Genomic DNA, 21174 nt, shown 5'->3' with positions numbered 1-21174 from the left:
TGAAGCTACAAACAACTAACAACACCAAGAAAAAAAATTGACAGTTCTTTCAGTGCAGAACCAGCAACTATGATAATTTTTCTCTAAGCTGCTACAGAACACAAGCGAAATGGTCTTAAACATAAAATTTGAACATATCATCTCTTCCCTGAGTTCTCAACCTTTTGTCCTCTCTTCCCAGCAACCCCATCTCCTATCTGCCCCCTTTATAGTGCCAGATCGCTTCTACAATCAGAACACTCTGGAATCCGAGCTTGTTTCCCTTAAATCCACCAACTCCCCAAAAGTCATTTGCTGAGGGGTATTTCTTTAGGTTACTCTGCATGTTCTTTCTCTCTTTCTTTTTCATTACTTTTTGGCTAATCTAAATTGTACTACAATTCTCGCAAAAAAAAATTGTATTAGTACTACAATTTTCCTTGTCTTAATGAATCGCGGTGAATCCTGCTTGCCCGCAAAAAAAACATGCCTTGGTCAATCGCTTACACATGAGTACGTGCCATAATTAAGTATCATGCGCACTACGCAGTGCTTCCGAACCGTACATCATCCTAACGCAGCTGGGGCAACAACTCCGAAACAACGAAAATCTTGAATTGGCCAAATCGATCCATATTATGACATCAGAGATCATCCTACTGTACATGCTTAATCAAAGAGGAGGATCCAGCAGCCAGCATCAGCCGTACATGTTTTTCTAGCAAGCACCGGCTAAGTTTTAGTCCGGCCTCCAGTACCAGTGACTGTGAGGCACTGATCCTACACACAACATCCATCAAATTCCAGACACCAAAACTCAACTCATGTGTGCATGGGTAATTTATACATCACCTTGGCTAGCTACAGTTAATGCAGCAGCTAGCTGGATAACTACGAAAACCTCCATATATCCCTTTTCGCAAACCCGGGACCGGGAGGAGCTGAGGAACCTGATCATCAAGCTACCGTGCAACACGAGGAAGGGGTCAAGGGGATCGACCAAAATTTTGCAAACTCGCGCGCCGCACTGGGTTATCTCCCAAAGTCCCAACCCATGATCGAACTTCACGATCACATCACATCGCCTCTGTCAGTCACACGGCCTCGAACTCCCTCCCCCGAGGCCGGCACCCCTTGTCTCGAGATCAACCGTCGTGGCCGACTCCGCGTCGTCCGCCGCCGCCTTCTTGCTCTCCGCATCGCCAAAAATGGAGTGGCGCGGCTGCTGCACCGTGGCACCCTCTCCACCAGTGCCACCATATATGTCCCCAAAGTCAGAGGAGCCAATGCTGGTCCTCTTCCCGCTGGCGGGGTACCCTCCGAGATCGAAGCTCGCCTGCTTCGTCATGTCAAAGCTGAGGCTCCCCTGCGTGTTAAAGCTCTTCTTGGACGACGACAGCAAACCAAACGAGTACGAGTAAGCCATGGACGGCGGGCCGTAGAAGAGCGCGTTGGGGTCGACGACGACCTTCTGCCGGAAATCGTTCTTGCTGGCGGGGATCGGGGACAGGAAGATCTCGATGAGGTTCCGTGCCACGCCCCGGTTGTAAGGGTTGGACTTCCCTTCGTACCTGTACCTGAAGTTCTCGTAGGTGGTCTGGTTCGTGGAGGCCAGGTAGGAGTGGAACGCCGTGAGCCCGCCCACGAACCAGGACGTGATGAAGGTGTACCCGATGAGGAGACACGAGACCGGGGACGAAACCATGGCTCCCCCCAGGCCGCACTGCTCGTGCCGCGCGATCAGGATCAGGTTCACCCAGCAGAACACGAACACGTACAGGCACAGGAACGTCGTCGAGGATATGAACATGTAGAAGAACCTGTAGTTCCTCTGCACACACACACACACACACACACACACAGGAGACCGATCAAATGATATGCTCTGCTTTGTTATGCATGCAATTCCTCTGCTTTGTATATTACTTTGCCGATGCACTGGCCGACCCAGGGGCAGTGGTGGTCGAAGCGCTCGACGCAGTTGTTGCAGACGGAGCAGTGGGAGCAGCGTGGGGGACGGTAGAGCATGCAGGTATGGCAGTACTTGACCTTGACCACGATGCCGTTCACGTACACGTCGCGGGTCGGCGGGAGCACCCCGGACGGCGGCGGGGCTCCGGCTCCGGCCATGGGGGACGACATGCCGTCCAGCAGCAGGTCTTCGGGGTCCGGGGGGCGCTTGTTCCTGGGGATGATCCCGGGGTCCCGACCCGACGTCAGCACCAGCACGATGACATCCTGCACCATATATCGATCGATCCGAATGAGAAGCCTGCAGGGTGTGTTTGATTTGGGTCAGGGGATTCGACGGATGGACTCACGAATGCGCCGACGGCCATGGCCGTGGTGGGCACGAAGGGGCCGAGCGGCTTCCCCATGAGCTCGGCCAGGCGGAAGGAGACGAAGGCCACGAAGAGCACCAGCGGCGTCATGATGAGGGAGATGGAGAGCACGATGGAGTTGGCGTCCGGGCCGAAGATGAGCCGCCCGCCACACAGGAATTTCTGCTAATTGATCAGCTGAGCAGTTTAATTAACCGGATCGACGAGGCCTGGATTTTGTTTCAAGCAGGCGTGATATATATATGATGATGGACGTACATTCCTTCCCCTCCAGACTTGGTACAGGCGGTGGGTGGTGGCGGCGCCGGCCGAGCTGCTGCTGGAGGCGTCGGAGGCGTGGCTGGTGCTGGGAAGGGGGCTCTTGAAAGGCGTCCTCCCCTTCATCATCTCCGGTGCGCCGCGTGGTCGTCGTCACCTCGGCCGCAGCATGGGTCCTCTCCGAGGGAAAGGGCCAGAATTGGGGCGAGGTGAGAGGAGGAAGGTCACCCAGCGAGGAAACATTGTGCTATCCATAGGTGGAGGAGCTATAGCACATTGTGGTTGTTATTAGGGTGCAGGAAAAAGAGAAATGAGCATGGCTAAAAATAGGATAAAATTGATGCAAAGGGGGCTGCAAATTTACATTAGAACTGTTCTCCAGTTGGTCGCCATTGAATTTTTCTTGCTTACTGATCTTTTAAAACAGAAAAAAAAAGCCAACATATAATTTAATTACAAATTAACAAAATATCTATGTGAGAAACAAGACATGTATATCATGATGAACAATGAGTCAATGATCCGCCTTTAGGGTGAAACTAGGGTGTACAGATTTTTAAATGGTTGCACCCCAGTTGGATTAGTCTCATTTCATTATGCTGCAAGAAAGTGAAAGGAGCCAAATCAACAATGATAATATATTAAAAAAGGCCCCCACGTCGTTCCTATGGGCGACACAGGCCCATTCTTGTCCGCCTCATTTCTTGGTGCCATCGGAGGAGACCGGGCAAAACCGCCACCGGCGGATGGTAGAGGTGAGGTTTCGGGCCGCATTTGTCGATGGGGCCCTTGCGATGAGCGGCGGTGGGGGTTGCCCGGGTAGGAGATGGCATGAATCTTCGGGGCCAACCTTAGCAGCATGCCATCGCGCCATGTATTGAGTCGCGGAGGGCCGTGTGAGCGTCGCTTAATGGGCAGTGTCCCTCTAGCTACTGTGTGCAGTCTGGATTGTTGGCCCGTCCTGGATCCGGGACTGAGTTGTTGGGCATGCTAGTTTGGTGGACCTCTGTCAAGGGTGGCGACATGGCACGGTGGTGCCCAGGTGCTTCTACGAGAGTCCGGGCATGGTGGACCCATCAATTCTAGCTTGATGAGCCTTTTCGGCACTGCTTTTCCAGCCTGATTGGTCTCACTGCTAGGTGGGCGTGCGGCGGCCGAGGGTGAAAACCTAGGATCGTTTTCTTGGTATCTGTCGTCGGACGTTTCTCCCTTCTCGAAGGCGTTGTCGCCCTTTGTGGTCGAGGTTTCTTCAAGTGAAAGCCCATATTCAGTTTGTCATGATCGAGCAATGAAGACGTGGCCTTAGAAGACCTTGACTGACGGCAGAGGCTAGCTTGTTGTGGTGAGGCCGATTTGGGTTTGGCCAAGTGTTGCAGCTTTGATCATAGCGGGCTCCCTAGTGCACAAACTACACACGTCTGGGCAATCATATTTTCCTCGGTTACCGGAGAGAGCCGATTCTGCCCACCTCCTTCTAACCTATGTACGTGTTTCCTCTTTGGCATTGTTGGTTTTGCTTTTGATATTGTTGTTTGTTCGTCCAATGATGAGGGGTCCCCATCTTGTTTAGGTAACTTGCTCGTTGTTTTGGTTTTCATATAGCTTGAGTGAACTCTTTTCTTCTATTCGAATTGAGGTACGCCCCGTTCCAAGGAGGATCTCAAATAAAAAGAAAATAACCATTTCAAGAAGTGGCAATCATTGTTTTTTTATTGCCGCTGTATATAGGTGTGGATAGCATAAAAAAAAGGAATGTATGTGCATGGCATGGTTGCGTAAGATGCTGCAGCATGCCAAATGTTTGTAGCCCTATTCCTTGAGATCTTTTCCTATAGTATTTTTTTTAGGAACTATAGTAGTTTTCTTTAAGTTAGTTTTTCGTCACAAGACACACCCAATATGTTTCTTCTCCACTGTATATCATTTCTTAGATTCTAGCTGATCAAATACCAAAGTTTATGCATCAAAACAAACTTTTCATTTCGTGCTGAGAAAATGTTGTTCTGCATAATATGTTGACTGTGAGAGTCCTATTCACAACACACGTGTACAATCTGCGTAAGGAGTGTATAAATGAAACACGTAGAAAAATAAGAGAAGAAAATGAGGAAGGAGTGTGTGTTTTTGTGACTCGGTATCCAGTAAAAGACAACAATTCGACACTAGTGGCTTGCAATCAGGATGGACAGAGCTTCCTTGTGTACTTAAGCCAATTCAAGGATTAGGCTTCCAAATGATCTCCACTCTCCCTCTTGCAAAATAAAATAAAATTAAAAATCATTAATAAAAGTCAGAATTGCAGATGACCAAACAACCAAATAGAAATGTAGAAGTTTCTCTTTGCCTGAAATGAATTAGCAGCAGATGATACAAGCTACTAGGTGGCGTACCAACTAGAGAAAAGCCGAGTCACTGACACCACGGGGCTTGCGAATGATTCCTGTACGATCTAAACAAACAAGGAACACCAAGTCAGATCCATCAGCCGCAACAGCCCACAGATTGCTAAGCTCCAATCTCGCAACAGAAGTTTGGTACTATTCCGTATTTCTCTAGGAAATCGGCCATGGCAGACGCCGGCGGCGGAGCAGGCCGGCGCATCACCGTGAGGTCCGTTTCCTGCCGAGGGGTCAAGTCCTTCGTCCCCTTCCAGAAGCCGCCGCTCTACGCGGCCGTCTCCCACGGGGGGCGCCGGGAGAAGACGCCGGCCGACCCCGACGGCGGAGAGAACGCGGACTGGGACGGCGCCGTCTTCGCGTTCGACCTCGACGGCCGCGACGACGACGGCCTCCTGCGGTTCGAGGTGAAGGCGCAGGTGCCGCTCCTCGGCACCAAGCTCGTTGGCTCGGCCTGCGTGCCGGTGGCCGACCTCGCGGGCGCCGGGGCGCCGCGGCGGGCGAGCTACCAGCTGCTCGCCCCCGACGGGAAGCCCAACGGCAGCCTCAGCTTCGTCTGCAGCGTCACCGACGCCCCCGCAGTCGGGTATCAGCAGCAGCCGCAGATCTACGCGGCGCGGCCGGAGCAAGATCTCAACAACTCCTGCTGCGCGCCTCCGCCACCGCCCCCGTCGTCATGGGCGCCGTATCCTGCTCCGGGGATGCCAAACGCTGCGCCACACGGCAGCGGCTACCCGCCGTCGGCGCCGCCAGCGTCGGCTCCCCTGTATCCACCGCTACAGGACTTCCTGCCGAGCAGCTACCCTCCTCCTCCGCCACGGCCCACGACGGACCCACTGTTTCCGGCGCCGAATTTCGGATCACACAGCAGCTACCCGCGGCCGCCCACTGTATATCCGCCTCCACCGGCTTCGTGTACAGCCTGTCCGGCTCCCCCGGCGCAATACATCAGCAGCAGCTACCCGCCGCCACCGCCAAGCTATTACCCGCCTCCACCGCCGAGCGGCTACCCACCGCCGGCGCGGATGAACCCAGAGTACCCGGCTTCAACTTTCCCCCCTACGGCCTGTAGCTATCCTCCTCCGGCGCCGCAGCCGCAGCCGGAATTCTGCTCAGAATGTCCACCTTCGCCGGCGCCAAGATCAGTGGATCGTGCGCTGCACTACATGGCGCCGTCGTCGCAGGGCTCTGCGATCACCCACCCGGAACTGGCCGTGCCGCAGCTGCCTTCCGGTGGCTCTTACTACCCTCCGCCGGGGACACGGCACCGGGAAGAAGAGGCGAGACCGCCATACTACTACCCTCCGCCGGGGACACGGCACCGGGAAGAAGAAGCGAAACCGCCATACTACTACCCTCCTCCTGGCACTCGCTACTCGTAGGACTTCTTGCAAATTTAACGAGTTTGTAATCGCGGTGTTGCAAGACGGAACATACGACAATACAGATGATACATATGAGAAAATGAGTGATGGAAGGTGAATTTCCTTGGAAATCTGTTGGCAAAGATGGCAAGAACGTTCTTGACCATCCCAGCTAGCTTGGCCTCCTCATAGTCTATTTTTAACACCGGTTGGAGGGTTCTCGATGAATAACCGGTCATGGTTGACAGGTTGAGGATTCGGCGTGTGAAAAAAATATCAAGAGTGTTCACAAATACTAATACTTGAATGTGATGTTATGGTTTCAGTATAAGTTGTCTTTTCTCTTACATAGTTTAACATTTTCAAAATCTCATGAATAACTTGCACAAATGTATGAGATGGAGGAAGATGAGGAATAGCATGTGGAGAAAATCAAACTTCCTTACAGTGTGATGGCTAACAATTACTAGTAAGTAAAACAAGAGTTAATGTTTTTACTACAAATTGCATTTACTTGGTGCTTGTACTTACAATCTTTCATGAATGTGTATTATAGATTCCAGTTGTGCTTGGAGCCTTGGAGTGGAGGGCAAAAAAGTATGGAATGAGGATTGAAAGACCTTTAAGAACTGTTTTGTGTTTGTGCTTTGCTTATGATTAATGGGGTTGTGCTTTCTGTAGTTCTTGACTCATGGTATCCTGGTGGATGAACCTGTAGTGGAATATCTTTTGTTTGTGCTTATGGACTTCGATCGTATCTAAGATTCTTTTTTATCTGGGTTGTATCTGGGTTGCTAACTCAATGGTAGAGTACTCGGCTTTTAAGTGCGACTATGTTCTTTTACACATTTGGATGAAGCAACAAATTCGTCCAGACTCTTGGTAGAGTCTAGAAGACCACGACTGATCCTCAAGGGTAATGAATGGAAAAAAAAGCATGTCGTAATAAAATTCATTTCTTTTTATTTTTATTTTTGGAATGGAATAGAAAATTTACTATTTTCTAGGTCTAGTGAATAAATGAATAGAGCCTGGCTCTAATCTGGTAAAATAAAAAACAACGAGCTTTACTTCTTAATTGGAATAATTCCCCAATTGGAATAATTCCCCGCTCTAATTAGACGTTAAAATGGATTAGTGCTGGATGCGGGAAAAGTAGGGTTTTCCTATGAGTGGGCCCTTTATTTTTTTATTTTTTTAGAAATTCTTAATATTCTTGATTATGGGTTAATTGTCGATGAATTAGTTCATTGCTGCTGTCTGCTGCTGCTGTTCTGCTTCTGCCAGGGAGTGGGAGCTGTCGCTATAGCTGGCTGGCCTGCTGGTACTTGCTGGGCCGCCTTCTGCTGCTGGTTGCTGGTTGGGCGCGTGGGCCGCCTGCTACTGCTTCTTGCGGGCTGGGCCAGCTCGAGACCCAGCACGAGCTGGGCTCTGGCCTGAGTGAGCTCCCTTTGGCAGCTCATGTTAGTAGATAGTAGTACTCCTGTGCAAGATTAATGCAGACACAAGGATATGTGCATTAAATAGATATACATCGCAACAATTGTACTTTTGCCTCGATAAGTACTTTTTACTCACGATCAGCAAGTACTACTCTCTCCATTCCATAATACGAGGAACGCACGACATAACTAGATCGTCAATTTAGCTAAGTAAATATAAATTAAATAATTAAATAATTATATCATTAGAAAGTTTTTTCGATAATCAATCTAATGGTGTACTTTTAGTTAAGAAACATACATATTTAATTAATCAAACTGAGGATTTAGGAATGCGTGCGTGCCTCATATTATGGGACGGAGGGAGTATCATCAGAGAACATAAAATATTTTCCATCACATTCATTTGCTGGCATAATTTTTTGGTTCAATATGAATCACAAAGATACACTGCAGCATTTCTACTCGTGACATTTTTGTCCTCACGCTGAAAGATAGTAGGAGCATTCAAAGAAGGACAGGTAATATATTTTATACTCATGTTAATTTGAAGGCAGGGATTACATGGCTTTTGAACTGAATAGATAAATCACACCATTTAGAAGCCATAATACATGTAGATTAGTTTCTCCATCTAAGTATCTAACACTTACCCTTCAACTAACTTCCTAGTTGCTCATACATTGCTACATAAATTTTTTCTTTTTACTATATGAGTTGTTTAAACAGTTGTGGCATTGTGGTCTTTAACTTCGTGCAAAAAAAAATCATCTCAATCAAACCATCTAACCAAAATACTGTGAGACATGTTATAGTAGTAGAACAATGCTCGAGTTACGGGGTGTTGATACTGGATGGTTTACATTTTAGCGGACTTTTGACTTCCTTTGATAAGTGCCTAAGCAAGCTACAGAAATAAGAGAGACACCGTATGCGTTGAATCCATTGCAATGCGATGCCCTAAACTAGGTGCTTCATCAATAGCCGACCCATCATTGAGCACACCGGCATCCACGATTACAAAAGGTACTAAAGATTCCTTCTGGACCTTTTTGTTCAAATATTTGTTCCACTAACTACTTACCTACTCAACCAACCATATATGATCCAGCAACCTTCGTTGAGGATATCATGGATGAGGACACCATTCCTGAGCTAGGTGGTTCATCAATAGCCGACCCATCATTGAGCACACCAGCATCCACGATTGCAGAAGGTGCTAAAGATTCCTTCTGAACCTTTATGTTCCTTTTTTTTTGTTCCACTAACTAACTACTTATCTACTCAACCAACTGCAGATGATATGTCAACCTTCCTTGAGGATATCATGGATGAGGACACCATTCCTGAGCTAGGTACTTTGCCACCAGCCCAAACATCAACGACCATGCCTGAATTCATCATTGGAACTGATGGTAAATATTTCATCAATGTTCATATTTTTCAGTCAGAAGATATGATAAGTTTATTTATTCACCTGCAAAACTGAATGGCAGATGATGTTCAAAACTTCATTAATGAAATCATGGATGAGGACACCATTCCCGAAGAGGATATGGATGAGGAGTATTATCTTTTTGCCAGTGAAGGTAACTTTAATATCACAATGTTCATGTTAAAGATGAAACAACTGTGCATAAAGCATAATTTTTCAAATCTCCAGATTAGTCTCCATAGGTCATCACGTTCGTACTTTGCAGAATCAGCTAAAACATCTTCTACTTGTGCAAGGTAGATAGGACACACTAAAAGGATCATACTCTGCAATAAAGATAACCAATAGTACATATGTTGTCATATGGCTAAATTTTATACCAAGAATCTATAAAGAAAAAAAATAACGTGTAGTTGCTGGTACGACTTTTTCATTTTAAATAACGTGCTAACCCTGGTATGAATTCTTCGTTTTATTTAAATAGTAGGTGGGCATAATAACGAGGTGGTCAACCCTGATGAATCAGTGGAAACCTCTGCTGCTGTAAATAGTGCCCCAGATCCGTACGATTATGTCTACTCAGACATCCCAAAAAAAACGCACGTATTAAAGCCTGTGCCAGACTGTGAATACTGTGGTGCAAAGAAATTCGAATATGAGGTGAAGTCATTCTGTTGTCGCGAGGGAAAAGTCAGATTAGTAAACCCAGAACCGCCCCTAGAACTCCGAAGGCTTTGGTCAAGCGAAGATACTGATGCAAAGCATTTCAGGGATAACATTAGGTTCTTCGATGGACATTTCTCCTTTACTACCCTTGGTGTTAACCTTGATAACAAGTATACAAACATGAGGTCAGGGGTGTATACATTTCGGGCACATGGTCAAATATACCACAACATACACTCATTTGGTTCAACTGATTCAAGTCCCAGTCATCTGCAATTGTACTTCTATGACAATGACCAAAGTCTGCATCATCAGTTTCGGCACTCCCCTAATCTCGACCAGGAGGTCATTAGAAAGTTGTGGACATCCTAAAGGCCAAGCTGAGAACCTATTGGAATATCGTATCACTCTGAACACCGATTATAGGATGGACCAACGGACATATAATGTGCCATTATCTTCGGAGGTGGCTGCAGTGTGGGTCGAGGGTAATGATCTGATCAAAAGATTTAAACGCAGTATTATTCTCTATGGGAACAATAATGTGAAACATCATATAGAACCGTTTTATGGATGTTATGACCCGCTGTCCTACCCTCTCTTTTTTCCAAGAGGGGAGCTCGGTTGGCATCCCCATATCCCAAAGTACGGCGTGTCCTTGGAGGAGGTACTTCGGTACCATGACAATAATTCAAATGACAATCCAGGTTAGCCTTTTGGTATACTATACTGTACTGTAGATATCTTGCATCTTCCTTCCTTTCGGTAACCATGATTCTGTAGACTACAGGTTTAGAGAAGCAACCATTTGGATCTATAGCTGATGCTACAAAAATAGTACAAACACATGTGCTGCTTCAGGAATGAGACGATAGTTTTGACATCATTGTGTTAGCTAAATGTTTTTAGACAGATTTTTCCTATATAAAATAAGAATTATGTACTAATTTTCACTAGCTTGTCGACTTGTTTGTTATTTCCATCTTAGCTATTTACATAGTAGCTAACTTTGTGTCCTCATTACTTCTTCTAGATATGAATAATCGATTGTGCGTCTCTGTGAGGGACTACTATTGCCACAAGTTTCAGAAGCGTCCTGGGATATTCAATGCCGTACTATATGGCAAGCGCCTACTCCAACAGTATGCAGTCGACATGTATATGAAGATTGAGGGTACAAGGCTTGACTACTATAGGAATCATCAGAAGGAGCTACGTGCTGATCTATACAAAGGCATTGTCGACAGCTTACAGGCTGGAGAGAGTCGTGCAGATGCGGTAGGCAAAAGGATTATACTCCCATCAACATTCATTGGGGGTAACAGAGATATGAAGCGAAGGTTCATGTATGCTATGGCCTTGGTCCAAAAGTACGGAAAGCCAGATATTTTCCTAACGATGACATGCAACCCCAAATGGGAAGAGATAACCAATGGACTAGAACCTGGTCAGACACCCCAAGATCGCCCTGATCTCATTGTTCGGGTATTTAAAGCCAAGCTAGAGGTATTGAAGATACAACTATTCAAGAACCACATACTTGGCAAGGTGATTGCTTATGTTTATGTCATTGAATTCCAAAAACGGGGCCTTCCGCATGCTCACTTTCTGTTGATCATGGAGTCAGATTACAAGCTCTTAGTGCCAGAGCAGTATGATCATATCATCTCTGCCGAGCTCCCAGACAAGCAAAAGTATCCAGAACTATATGCAATGGTTGTGAATCACATGATGCATGGTCCATGTGGGGTCTTAAATCCCAAGAATGTGCGCATGCAGAATCGAGCCTGCAAGAACCACTACCCACGTCCATTCCACCCCACCACACTCCAAGGAAAGGATGCATATCCTGTGTAACGAAGACGTGACAATGGCCGTCGTGCTCAGGTTCGAGGACATATGCTGGACAATAGGTGGGTTGTGCCATATAACCCTTACCTTTTGAGGATGTTCAATTGTCATATTAACGTCGAGGTGTGCTCAAGCATCAAGGCTGTGAAGTACTTATTCAAATATATCTACAAGGGCCACGACCGAGCTTTGATGTCTCTAGATGAACCTGATAGCAATGGCAACATTGACGAGATCAAGCAGTACAGGGATGCAAGGTGGGTTACGCCACCAAAGGCACTATGGAGGATCTATAGTTTTGACCTGAGCGAGATGAGACCATCTGTGAAGCAAGTACAACTTCATCTCCCAGAGATGCACATGGTCTCTTTTGAGGCTGGACAAGATCTTAATGACGTAGTCACTCGTCATGGTGCCTCGAGGACAATGCTTACCGAGTATTTTGAGGCTAACAAGAAATTTCCAAAGGCTCGACAATTGTTGTACAAGGATTTTCCATCAGCATTTGTATGGGAACCAGGTCGTAAGATATGGAAAGAGAGAGTACAACGTTTTCAGGTTGGAAGAATTGTGTCTGTCCATCCAAATGAGGGGGAGCGGTACTATCTTAGGGTGCTCCTAAACCATGTTAGAGGTGCAACCTCCTTTAAGGACCTAATGACAGTTGGTAATCATGTTTGTTCAAGTTTTTGTGAAGCCGCCGAAAGGAGGGGTCTTATTAACTCTGACAATACTATCGATGACTGCCTTAAGGAAGCTGAGTCGTTCCAAATGCCATCCTCCCTTCGGAGGCTCTTTGCAATTATTTTGGTCTATTGTGAGCCTAAAGATGTGCGTGGGCTATGGGATAGGCACCTAGAGGCGATGTCGGATGACTACCGGCGTTCCCATGAGTGCCCACATGTGGTGGAGCAGAAGGTGCTGCAAGACATCAGGGATATGCTGCAATCGATGGGAAAAGATATAGCATCATTCCCTCTTCCAGAGATTGATGAATTGCATGGCACCCTTAGTGGTGAGGATAGGGAGATCATGGAGGAATCCACAAATGAGTTACGTGATGATTCTGCTTCTCTAGCGTCCTCCCTAAACATTGAGCAAAAATATGCCTATGATGAAATATTGTCTGCTATCGATAGCGGCAATGGAGGTGTTTTCTTTATTGATGGCCCAGGAGGTACGGGGAAGACTTTCCTGTACAAGGCTCTGCTTTCAAAAGTTCGCTCCCAGGGCAAGATAGCTGTGGCAACCGCAACATCAGGTGTAGCTGCCACCATCATGCCTGGAGGTAGGACTGCCCACTCAAGGTTCAAGATTCCCCTTAGCACTGAAGAAGGTGTTTTATGTAGCTTTACGATGGAAAGTGGAACTGCCAAGCTCCTCCAGATGGCGTCTCTTATTATATGGGATGAAGCCACCATGACAAAGCGTCAGGCAGTTGAAGCGCTTGACAATAGCATGCGTGACATCATAGGACAACAGGATCTGCCGTTTGGGGGAAAGACTGTTGTGTTTGGAGGTGACTTTAGGCAAGTGCTTCCCGTTGTGCGGAAGGGAACAAGACCACAGATAATTGACGCCACATTGCGTAACTCTTACTTATGGAGTAACATGCGGCAATTCAGGCTTATCCATAACATGAGGGCACAAAGTGATCCGTGGTTTGCTGATTTCCTACTGCGCATTGGGAATGGTACTGAAGAAACCGACAATGATGGTAATGTACGGCTTCCAGAAGATATATGTGTGCCATATACCGGGAAGGACAGTGATCTTGATAGGCTGATCGAACATGTCTTCCCTGACCTAGACAAGAACCTCACTAATCCGAATTACATTACCTCTCGGGCGATCTTGACAACCAGGAATGATAATGTTGACAGGATAAATATGAAGATGGTCGAACGTTTTCCAGGTGAGGAGGTGATATATTATAGTTTTGATCGTGCGGAGGACGATCCCCACAACTACTACCCCTCTGACTTTCTGAACTCACTCACTCCAAATGGGCTTCCTCCACATGTTCTCAAGTTAAAGATTAACTGTCCTATTATACTGCTACGGAACATAGATCCTGCAAATGGACTATGCAACGGTACGAGACTGGTGGTCCGTGGGTTGCAGAAAAATGCTATCGACGCTGAAATAATAGTAGGACAATATTCTGGAAGGAGGGTGTTCCTGCCTCGGATACCCTTGTGTCCCTCAGATGATGAGATGTTCCCTTTCCGTTTTAAAAGGAAGCAATTCCCTGTCAGGCTCAGCTTCGCCATGACAATCAACAAGGCACAAGGACAGACAATTCCTAATGTCGGTGTATATTTACCCGATCCTGTATTCTCTCATGGTCAGCTATATGTTGCATTGTCTAGAGCTACCTCAAGAAGGAACATTAAGATCCTTGCCATCCCTGACAAGGACAAGAGTGGCCGGACCAAATCTGCCAAGCCTCCTAGGACGAGCACGCCAAACATTGTCTACAAGGAAGTCCTTACCTCTTAGATATTTGAGACGTCATTTTGTTATATGAGAATTGGATATGAGGATGAAGATATTGATGTACCTACTTTGAGAAATGTACCATGGTCAAGGGAGTACAGGCTTTGCTTGTTTCTGTATCTCAACATTTTCTGTTGTCTTTCTTATTTTTTAATATAAGTTCTATGCCTCCATCGCTATGCCACAATTTTGGTTGAGCATGCTACTTCTTTGTGCTACAAGCAAGTTCTTATTTTTCATCCACACTAGCAGCTCAAGTTGTTTCAGTAGTACAAGTTGTGGGGTACGTACAGGTGTATATATTCATGATAGATGATTAGTCGAGTTGTTATCCATTAAGTATTACTGTACTGAATTTCTTGGATTCTGCACATGAGCTAGTAAAACTTTTCTATTATAGCTGAACAACATGTAATTACATTTAAATGACACTGGCTTATTAAAATGGATACAGATCCCTTTGGCTTTTAAACTGTTGTCATTCATATGGATTACGAGTTCATTCATATGTATTCACTGCTTTGGCATGGAAATGACACTTATGACATCATCTATGGAAGGGCAGGAACTAAGTAATGACGCCAAGCGACTTGATCTGGACAGGGGACTACAAAATGATGATGGACAGGTTGGTGATTACCACATCATCAGTTGGCATATCTTCCCATTGCTATTATTTCATCCCGTTCTCGCACCATCTTATTGCAAAATTGTTATTTGTACTTGGTCTATATTTTCTACACATAATTTTTGATTCATTACAACTGAACATAATAAGTACATTTCACATGCAACATTGCAGGGGATTGTCCTATGTTTGCATCGGAGGTTTCAAAGATTGATGACATCCACTGACAAACAATTGGAGTAAGGGCATTGTCTTTCCCTTCTTAGAAATAATATATAGTGAATCTCAGGCTACATGTCGTAGCAATGTTTGTAGCAGTCATCTTCACATGCAACGAAGATTAGTAATTATTTTTGAATGAAGTCTGAACTGTGCAGCCAACTGAGATCGCAATTCACATATTCAGGGAAATTCTTTTGCCAAACTTTTTTCGAGAAAGTCTCTTTTGCCAAACTTCACATACTGTTTGCTTAGAATTGTTCTTTTTAAAAAGGTTTAGAATTGGGAGAAGATATTCATTTTTGAACTGGTTCCCTATCGATTCAACCGCTTGCCTAATATACTTTTCTCGCTTCCAGATGTTTTACCTTCCTAATTATCTTATGCAACGGTTTTCGTATGTATGTTGTTTCAGGTGCTGATGTCCAGCGAGGAGAATTTGTTGGGCCGTGGATGAATTCTTCCTACAGGTCAATTTAGAGACCATTATGCACTTTGGATTTGTTGCCGTCAATCTTAAGAAACAATAGCGAACAACATGCAAGTTAGAAGTGAGGGGAATATGTTAGAGCAAAGAAAGACATGATGTAAGTTCCACTATATAGTCAAGTATGGACCAGATCCTTTTGAATTGTTCTGTTACTAGCATATCTAAATCCCTTTTCAACTAATTAGTAGAATCCATCCTCATGTGAGTTCGAATTTTCATTAGTATAATAATGTCAAATCAATTTTCTTTGATATAATTATCGATGTTTCGTAGGGGAGCACGGGCAGTATGCTATAAATACTAAAGAGGAAGTGAAGGGGAGCGCATACGTGTCGGGTGATGAATGGTTCACTAATTAGGAGCCCATTTAAAAACTAGTCAGGCTATGCACAGCCGCAGGATGGTAGCCACCGTCTGCTCTTCTACAGCCACCCGGATGGCCGGATATATCAGTGGTCGCCTGATGCACGATTCCAATTTCCAAGTCTCACACACTCTACGATCCAGTAGTACAGTCAACCTGCCAGATTTGCCCGGTGGGTTGATGCGCCAACAGCAGAGCCGCGCGTGCGTTGCAATAATTAAGTTAGACAGAGATGGGAGAGAGAGAGAGAGCGCGCATGGTGGGACAAGCACCCCGCCTTGACCGCTTCCGTGCACCCCGTTTCATTTGACTACACTCATGCCACGTGCATGGACTTGTTAATTTACAACCCATCGTCTCACGAAAATTCCTCGTAAAATTGCCATGCCACTTAATACCACGAGTTCACCCCTTTAAAAAAAAATTTAACCGTTTCAAAAATAAACACGACGGATTCCCAACTGCTCCGTCGTCTTTATGCACATGACAACAGTAAGAGTACAGCAGCACAACAGGAGTGGATAAAGATGTGTTATCACGTCGGACATTTTTGTTGGATCTACCCTATTTTGACTAGAATGCGTGGTAGGAGTACTACGACTGAACGTACGGGAGAAAAACCAAAGGGGGAAAAAGAAAGCCAAAAGCTAAAGTGGATCTATTAGCTAGGCTTCGTCTTGTTTGGATCATCATCATCATTGTATAATACTACTACACCTCTACTGATTGACTATACACTAAGACTAATGGGAAGATAACTAGACAATGGGAGAGAGAGGGAGCAAAGCACTGCAATCTTGTCTATCCTAAGCTTCTAGTTGGTCTATACAAATAGTACTATCCAGTTAAGCATGGTTAGATAAGCAATATAATTTCGGGTGAGAGCCCGGATCCAAGGGCGGGGAGGGCCCATGCATCTTTGACCGGCAGGTCAAAACTGTGCGGCCGCTACCATCTCCATGTCTACCTTAATTAGCTTTTTGAAGTGTCCACATGATTTTGATATTGAACGGTGTATTAAGCGCGACGCCCTGGATACACGTGCAGTACGTTGATAGCCACCGACGAGCAATGCATTCCGGCTTAATTGTCTTGTACGTATATACGTCCCGGGTCCATATGTCAGTCACCACTTAATTGCTTCCCGCGCGTGTAGTACTCGATCCTGCTAGCTGGAAAAGGAAAATGCTGATGAGTGGGCTGTTACGTCCGCGAGGCGTTAATTATTTACATATGCACACAGATAAAGATCGATGGTGGAGTTTAAGCTAAGGCAAAGCAAAGCATAATATTCTTACAGCGGCCGTCTTTCAGATAAGGTACGTAGCAGTAGCTTTGACCAGCTGGTCATCGGCAAACTCGTGGATTACGTTGTGTTTATCCACATGCATGATAGATTTCCATCGTCTCAAGGACTACTACGTACCACAAGGCTCAATGGAAGCCCTCGTGTAATTTAAAGTAGTGTCTCGTCGTGAATGACTCACTACGAACAAAATGTTGCAGCGCTTAGGATACACGCTAGTGACACGGGAGTCGGTAATTAAAAAGGTTGAATTACGAAGAACGGATTTCTCTTTTCAAGACACCATCGGTTTTCTTCTTCTCCAAAACAAATCACGCTGACAGTGAATTTTTTTTTCATTTTTGACACGTAGGTTGATTCAGGTTTATTGACGTGATTAAGTAACTACAAAGGACCATAACGAAGGAGAAAAGAAGAGAGGGCATGTAGTAGCAAAGAGAAAAGAGTACATATGAAGTTTCTTAGATGATGACTGAGAGACTTTAGTAAAATTGTGGTCATATGTGTCAGTTGATGCAAAAATCGAGTTGATGCAAAAATCGAGTTGATGCAAAAATCGAGGTGATATGTATGGCTAGGACTTTTTCCATAGTTATGGTCTCCACGGTGCATATCCAAATAGGGTGCCAAATAGCTATTTGGTATTTGGCACTTCTATTCAACACTTTGGGACCGATGCGACAGCCAAAAAATTTGACACCGGAGTAAGCAGGTGATCGTTTCCAAATTTGATCGAAATAAACAAATGGATGGATTGATTTCCTTCCATCTCTCTTAAGAAGGAAGAGAGGAAATCAGTGTTGTGATGTGCTGTTTTATTTCTGAGTGGGTCACAGTCTTTAGCAAATTTGACACTGCCAACACTGAAGAAAATTGACATTTGACCCCGATACTAAATTACAGTGAGATAACAAATTTGACTTTGGCACATCGGTGATGCACTTACTTGCTTCCTCCTGTAATTAGAACAAGGAAATCAATGGACAGCTCCTCGGCCCAGGAAAGATACGGAGTACAGTATACTCGGTTTCTTTTCTTAGCATTGACAGGTTGCGGGCACTAGTACTCATTTCCTTTCCAAGTTTAAGCAAAGTCTTGGCTTTGACCGGCCATATACTAGCCGGAGTACTCCATTATGAAAGGTGGAGTAGCAGCAATTAGTATTAGGAGCAAAGTGGCCGGAGTGAGTGAGCGTTTGGGGTCGGATCGGATCTGGCTGGCGCGCGCGATCCACGCGAGGCGAAGAGTGAGCTGGAAGTATCATGCTTTGCGCCCCCCGCGGCCATTAATTTCCAATTAGTTTACCTCGGAGAATGTGCTCTCGATGTTGCCTTTCTTTTGCCTAAAGCTTTAGTTCCGCCTCCCGGTTATTTGACCATGGTCAAACTCATTCGGTCACTGACCCACTCTCAGCATGCGTGCGTTTCAAATTTCATCCATATCCTAACAAAATCGCCTTTAACGGTGTGCAGTTTGGGAATCAAATCAAGGTGCTTAGCCGAAAGGATATTCGGATCTTTCGGTAGATGGCGAGAAGAAAACCTCCGCCTACTCATTGAATGACGACGCGTGCAGCATGATGAGCTGAGCATTTTTGACCTGGCTGCAGACTTGCAGTTGCAGTGCATGGTTGTGCTGCTTGCCATCTCCAACGACAACAAATTTCAAACATAGCAGGGGGGAAAGGAAAGAGGAGGAAAACTTGTGTTGTGTACCACGTTGCTAGGTCTGAGGAACGAAAATCCATGTACAAATTAGCACCAAAATTGTTCTGTAATTACAAATGAGGACGCCGGCAGCCCCGCCGTCTGCTAAACACACACATTAATTACCCCCCCCCTGAAGACTAATCTGACCGGCCGGCGCGAATCACACGCTAGCCGGAGCAGGCCACCGCGCCGCCATTGCCGCCGCAGACGAGCGTGGTGGTCGTCGTCGACTCCCGCCGCCGCCGGCTCCCGAGCCTCCCGAGGAAGGGCAGCAGCACCCTCCCTTTCCTCCTGACGATCTCTCGGGAGGAGTCGTCCGCGGGGTCAGAGGCGGCGGCTGCGGCCACTTCCTCGATGGTCTCCAGCTTGGGCGCCCACCGCCGGGCTTTGCCGTACCCGACCAGCTCCTCGTACTCCTTCTCCAGCTTCTCGTCCCCGCACAGCACCGCGGGCTTCTTCTCCTTCGCATCACCTTCGGAGTCGTCGGAGTTCTTTGAGTCGTCGTTGTCGTTGACGAGGAGGAAGTCGTCGGAGAACTTGATCTGGAGGGTGCCGGAGTCGGTGCGGAGGAGCTCGAATGGCCGCTGCTGCTGGGGCTTCTTCTTCTTGCTGTTGCTGTTGTCGTTCCCCCCCGCGGTGGAGAGGAGCAGGAGGAGGGAGGAGGCGAGGGAGACGAAGGAGAGGACGGAGTGGAAGAGGTGGGCCGGGAGGAGGAAGTATGCGTGGCCTGGCTGCAGCTCCTCGCCAGGGGACACGGCCGGGATCTTCTCCCCGATGAGCAGCGCGTCGGAGCGGCACACCAGGTGGCACGGGTGCTGCTGCATCAGCTCGCGCGCCGTCACGGGGCGCCGGTACGTCAGCACGCGCCCGTCGCACCCCACCAGCCGCACAGCCTCCTGAAGCTTGATCTCCTTGTCCTCCTGCGCCGGCGGAGGAGGTGGATCCCGTGGGGGAGACGGGCACGGGGACGGCGCCGAGGGCGGGTGCGGGAAGCAGGAGTGCGCCGAGGAGTGGAGCGCCACCAGGGACTTCCACTGCTTCATGGCTGCTAGAGGGGCCGGCCGGCGTCGGCTGTGGGCTGGCTGCTGTGGATTTGTGGTCTGATGGGGAGTGCTGCTGACCAGGTTGGTGGTGGAGTGAGGCGAGGTGGGTGGGGTGGGGAGGTGGTATAAGAGAGAGGGGGGGTGGGGGCGCAGAGATGGGTGGGACCCACGTGAAGGGGTGGTGGCAGGTTTGACACTTTGACCGTCAGTTTTTTTAGGTGCTGCTCTTCTGGATCTAGCGAGCTAGCTCGAGCTCTGCTCCGACTTTTCCTTTTCTTTAGTCGGGGAGAGAGAGAGTGGGGGATGCGAATGTGTCAGTGTGGGGGGCCCAATTGGGGTGGTGTCCACGTGTGGGGGAGAAGAGCCAGCGGGGCGGAGCGTGCGGATGGACCGGACCCCGGGTCACCGTCACGGCTCGCACGAGAGGGATGGTCGTGAGAATGGCTGGCTTTCCAAGCCCAAGCACTCGACGTCGACGCACGATAATCTTCTCTTTGTCAAATTTACCATTTTGGAGAGATTTTGGTTCGTAGTTGTTGAATAGGTTCCCGCAAAAAAAAAAAGAATAGGCTAGCAGGACATGTACTGTAGGATTATTTCAAAGCTGATAACCATTTGAGTAGAAACTTATACGCTATTTTAGTAAGATACGCCCATTTTTTTAGCGGTGACATTTGCCTGTGTCAAATGAATACGGTTGCAGATTTGTTAACTAGTCGAGCTAGAAAGGGCAGGGTCGTCAATGTGCGGTTGGACTATTAATTATTTGGATCTTGTAGCTTCAGATTGTACCATTATTAACGAGTAAAAAAAATTCCTTTGTAGCAATGTATGATTGGTTCTTATATTTCTTCAAAATATTTTTTAGAACTATTTGGTTCTGCAGTTGAATCGGCTAAAAAGACTCATTTTCCCGAAGTTGTGCCATTAACATCTCTGGGGGATGTAAGTTGGTTATCTCATTACCGATGAGTGATTTTGGACATTTGAACCAGCTAACAAATGGTATATTGGATTCTTCCTAATATGTAGTCATGTTTTGTGTTGGTAATGTCCGTGCCTGGTCAGACAAATTGCATCGATTCACCATAAGCAAGTAAAATATGCAGTGCAAGCAATAGGAGGAAATTTCATTGTATTTGTTTTCTCAATTTTTCACGTGCACATATGCCAAAACTTTGTA

The 21174-nt window shown here is 46.7% G+C and overlaps 4 protein-coding genes and 1 long non-coding RNA gene across 7 annotated transcripts; 2 read left to right on the top strand and 3 right to left on the bottom strand.

Annotated features, from left to right (window-relative positions):
* Nucleotides 1-570: 570 nt before the first annotated feature.
* Nucleotides 571-3013, bottom strand: LOC100842164 (probable protein S-acyltransferase 6). The gene is made up of 4 exons (XM_014902495.2): nucleotides 2580-3013; nucleotides 2301-2483; nucleotides 1906-2217; nucleotides 571-1810 (listed from the first exon to the last, which is right to left on the bottom strand). The coding sequence occupies exons 1-4, from the start codon at nucleotides 2706-2708 to the stop codon at nucleotides 1070-1072; spliced, it is 1365 nt and encodes a 454-aa protein (XP_014757981.1). The 5' UTR covers nucleotides 2709-3013; the 3' UTR covers nucleotides 571-1069.
* Nucleotides 3014-4546: 1533 nt separating this feature from the next.
* On the bottom strand, nucleotides 4547-5103 carry LOC112268968. The gene is made up of 2 exons (XR_002960570.1): nucleotides 4970-5103; nucleotides 4547-4830 (listed from the first exon to the last, which is right to left on the bottom strand). It is a non-coding gene; the product is annotated as an uncharacterized LOC112268968 (long non-coding RNA).
* On the top strand, nucleotides 4993-7115 carry LOC100841872 (extensin). Its single transcript, XM_003575959.4, has 2 exons — nucleotides 4993-6808; nucleotides 6896-7115. Exon 1 carries the CDS (start codon nucleotides 5146-5148, stop codon nucleotides 6355-6357), a length of 1212 nt encoding a protein of 403 aa, XP_003576007.1. The 5' UTR covers nucleotides 4993-5145; the 3' UTR covers nucleotides 6358-6808; nucleotides 6896-7115.
* Nucleotides 7116-8687: 1572 nt separating this feature from the next.
* LOC106866617 lies at nucleotides 8688-15695 on the top strand. 3 transcript variants are annotated; one of them, XM_014902106.2, is made up of 7 exons: nucleotides 8688-8807; nucleotides 8893-8997; nucleotides 9080-9196; nucleotides 9278-9370; nucleotides 14687-14860; nucleotides 15035-15099; nucleotides 15495-15695. In XM_014902106.2, exons 1-5 carry the CDS (start codon nucleotides 8732-8734, stop codon nucleotides 14701-14703), a joined length of 408 nt encoding a protein of 135 aa, XP_014757592.1. In that variant the 5' UTR covers nucleotides 8688-8731; the 3' UTR covers nucleotides 14704-14860; nucleotides 15035-15099; nucleotides 15495-15695. The 3 variants fall into 3 exon arrangements, with proteins under 3 accessions (XP_014757592.1, XP_024318644.1, XP_014757590.1); XM_024462876.1 differs by having other exon boundaries at nucleotides 14798-14860; nucleotides 15495-15692; XM_014902104.2 differs by lacking the exons at nucleotides 14687-14860; nucleotides 15035-15099; nucleotides 15495-15695 and adding exons at nucleotides 9701-10033; nucleotides 10075-10223.
* Nucleotides 15696-18929: 3234 nt separating this feature from the next.
* On the bottom strand, nucleotides 18930-20081 carry LOC100827820. Its single transcript, XM_003577459.4, has one exon. The coding sequence runs from the start codon at nucleotides 19989-19991 to the stop codon at nucleotides 19116-19118; it is 876 nt and encodes a 291-aa protein (XP_003577507.1). The 5' UTR covers nucleotides 19992-20081; the 3' UTR covers nucleotides 18930-19115.
* Nucleotides 20082-21174: the final 1093 nt, after the last annotated feature.

Source organism: Brachypodium distachyon, chromosome 4 (genome assembly GCF_000005505.3).
Source record: "Brachypodium distachyon strain Bd21 chromosome 4, Brachypodium_distachyon_v3.0, whole genome shotgun sequence".
NCBI classification, from domain to species: Eukaryota; Viridiplantae; Streptophyta; class Magnoliopsida; order Poales; family Poaceae; genus Brachypodium; species Brachypodium distachyon.
Note: the sequence above shows the minus strand (reverse complement) of the source record. Positions and strands in the feature narration are given on the sequence as shown.